The sequence below is a fragment of the Phalaenopsis equestris genome, unplaced genomic scaffold (genome assembly GCF_001263595.1).
Source record: "Phalaenopsis equestris unplaced genomic scaffold, ASM126359v1 Scaffold197781, whole genome shotgun sequence".
Taxonomy (NCBI): Eukaryota; Viridiplantae; Streptophyta; class Magnoliopsida; order Asparagales; family Orchidaceae; genus Phalaenopsis; species Phalaenopsis equestris.
Genome location: NW_018217730.1, coordinates 1 through 3,156, shown reverse-complemented (window position 1 = coordinate 3,156; position 3,156 = coordinate 1). Strand labels below are relative to the sequence as shown.

Here is a 3,156-nt window from a genome sequence, read left to right as displayed (position 1 = left end):
AAAAAAAAAATCGGCGTACTTGGCAGTAAAATACTGGAAAAATTATTTTTCATGAAATAGTGTGGCGATTCAGATGTAGATAATTCTACCTTTTTAATGATTTTTATTAATAAGACTTGTATACATACCACATATTTCTATGTATTTACATAGTTAACGCCTAAACTTCAATTTTTAAATATATATCATCTTACTCATGCATAAAAAGGTATATTCCACTTTATAACGTTAAAGAAGTGATATTTTTGATGTGATATGAAAGAATTGGAGTATATAAATGTAATAAGTAAACTTATACGTAAAAACATATAAATTGAGTGGCATGCATATAAATGCCCCTTCTTATTATCATTATTACACTTCATCCCACTCATTGACAGATTTTTCACTGTTACTCAAATTTGTGTTTTAGTTTTTGTTTTGGATACTTTCAGCTGTTGTATGAAGTATTTTTAATCATATTTGTTCCTCACAGGCTGCATACATAGTGGGAGGTCACTCATACAGTGCTGCTTGCATTGAGTATGTTGTATTGAAGATGAAGCCACCCATCCATAGGCCACAAACAGTAAAGCACATGCTCTATAGATTGTGCAGACCCCTTTTTTATGTGATAATTTTATAAGGATATTTTAATTGAAATTGTTGGCTACTTTTATTGCTTTGCGTAGGCGTTACTTCTTGCACTTCAGAAGTTGAAACTATCTGAGGAGCAGAAGAGGTGTTCGATCGATACGTATGAGCCGTTAGTTACATTTGCACTAAGCTGTGGAACATTCTCTTCTCCTGCAGTAATATTGCTTCACCTCTATCCATTTCTATATATATATATTTTAATTATTTTTAAAATTTGAAAAGAAATACCTGTATCCACTTTGCATATTAGAAGCTGTAGATAAATGTTGTTAGGAATACTTTAGTCAGTCAATGTTTTGAAAAATAAAAGTGTATTAGCATTGGACTCGCAGGTAAAAGTTTACAGTGCAGGAAATGTGAAGGAAGAGCTCCAACAAGCTCAGCGCGACTTCATTCGTGCTTCCGTAGGGATGAGCAACAAAAGGAAGCTTCTCATCCCAAAGATGCTCCACGCTTTCACTCGAGGATTTGTTGATGAATCAAACTTACCAATCTGGATATCTGGATTCTTGACTCAGCAACAAGCAGGCTTTGTAGAACAATGCATCTCCCAGAGAAAATACAGCTTGTTGGGCTCTCGCAGTTGCGGAGTAATCCCTTACGACTCTCGATTTCGTTATCTTTTCCTACCCGAAATATTGCGCTGATGATCGAACGCCAGCTTGCAGCATTTGTGGGATCCGTTAAAAATTAAGTAGTGAGAGTTTTTGTTGGCCAGTGATTAAATCTTATTCTCCAGAATCCAGCGCTAAAGTTCTGGTTTTGTTGGGGAGCAGGGAATGGAGCCAACTATATGTGATCAGAGTGAGCTTTTGGTAAGGAGGATATCTAAGACATGTTGGTAGGCTAATTTGTGAAGGGCATTCCATGTTTTGGTTTAGTGGAGTTGCTAGTGCAGTTCCTTTGGTCTTCTACTGGAAGACTAGCTCCAATTGTATTTTGAATCCAGTGAAAATTTTTGAGTTGTCTGTTAAGGATTCTACTTGTTTAGTTGATAAAGAACTTGAAAGTTGTGGCCAAATTTTATGATTGAATTTTGCATATATTTAATTGCAATGTATTAATAATTTTTAGATTGCATATTAGAAAAAATGCATCTTTTTGGATTAAACATTATGATTTTTTTTTTCTAGTGATGTGAATGTGAGTTTGTCATGCATGGTGGGTGGGTGGTTTTGACAATATTATTCTTTCTTTGTATATTGGCAATATGCAATTTGCAATTCAAATTGATGAGACTGCTCATGTCCTTGAGAGAAAAGAATTTAGATTTTATGGAATGATTCTTTTTTGAAGTAAACTACCATTTATGTTTAATGATCAACAAATTCTTTTTCGAATTACACTATCAACTATATTTAATGATCAACAAATTTAATTGAATTAGATTAACAACTCATTGCATGCATGGTTTCAAGTAGTGGTGCTTCGAGAATATCTAATATTTCAATATCTCTAGTAACTTAAAAAAGATAAACTTCAACCAATGAATAGTGATGTTGTGGACTCTGACAAATTTAACCGTGCTTCAAAAAACTCTGTATTTTTAATTTTTATTTTGTTGAGAGAGTTTTAGATGGTCAAATTTTAGAATGCAGATTGGAAAGTAGATACGATATTACTTGAGATTTCATCCTCATTTTGTGATTAATTTTTTATTTTGGGTTCAGAGTTTTTTATAGGCGCAAGCTCCTATAATTAATTACCCCTCTCGATAATGAGAGAGTACTTTTGATTAATGCTAATCATTATTAAATAAATATTTAATATATATAATAGCAGCAATATATGATTTTAAGTAGTAAAATATATCACTTGAAGCTTAAAATTGATGGCGGCGAAATAAAAATGAAACTCGATCAATATCTTACGGTTCCGTCATTCCGGGTCATTGTGATCCCTGATCAACTTAGTCAGAGGAGAGTCAACCGAACCTGACAGGATGATTCTTGTCAGCATCTATGGGTTACGTTGTCCAAGAGATAATTATAAACCTGGGGTGAATATTTGTAGGTCTTCTAATAGAAGTAATCTCCATCCAAAATTAATATGAAAGTTCAAATAGATGTAATCCTCAACTTAACACTCAAAGCACAACATAACCATTGTTAATAAAGAGCGCTCTTGCATGTGAGCTTGAGAAGTGATTAACTGGGAGGGAGGGCTTGAGCGCATAGGAAGTTTAGACCTCAAATCTAATTAAATCTTGATCTAAATGTCAGAATACTCAGTTTCAGACTTTTGAAGAGGAGGGCAGTTGTTTGCAATAATGACCACCTTACGCTTGGAGCTCCATAGGGCCTAAGAACGCTCTTGTATCTTAGCTTGTTGTTGATGCTCTTTGTGCTCTTCATCGTATTCTTGAGTGCCCTAGTTAGCTTGGTATTTAGCGAGCTTAGGTTTATTAGATTCCTCTTGTCCATACACTGAATTTAACTATAAAAATATCAAATTTTGTGTCCATTTGACCATTAAATTGACAATCCAAAACCTCCAAAAGTGTTTTAATGGCCCAATGTG

The 3,156-nt window shown here is 34.0% G+C and overlaps 1 protein-coding gene across 1 annotated transcript; it reads left to right on the top strand.

Annotated features, from left to right (window-relative positions):
- Window positions 1–385: 385 nt before the first annotated feature.
- On the top strand, window positions 386–1,650 carry LOC110035458. The gene is made up of 3 exons (XM_020739689.1): window positions 386–568; window positions 672–791; window positions 969–1,650. Exons 1-3 carry the CDS (start codon window positions 539–541, stop codon window positions 1,281–1,283), a joined length of 465 nt encoding a protein of 154 aa, XP_020595348.1. The 5' UTR covers window positions 386–538; the 3' UTR covers window positions 1,284–1,650.
- The last annotated feature ends 1,506 nt before the right edge of the window (window positions 1,651–3,156 follow it).

Excerpts from the sequence above, each read along its gene's own strand:
- LOC110035458 (XM_020739689.1), top strand. The coding sequence starts at position 539 with ATGAAGCCACCCATCCATAGGCCACAAACA. Across the intron at positions 569-671 it reads CCATCCATAGGCCACAAACA|GCGTTACTTCTTGCACTTCA; the intron begins GTAAAGCACATG and ends TGCTTTGCGTAG. Across the intron at positions 792-968 it reads GAACATTCTCTTCTCCTGCA|GTAAAAGTTTACAGTGCAGG; the intron begins GTAATATTGCTT and ends TTGGACTCGCAG.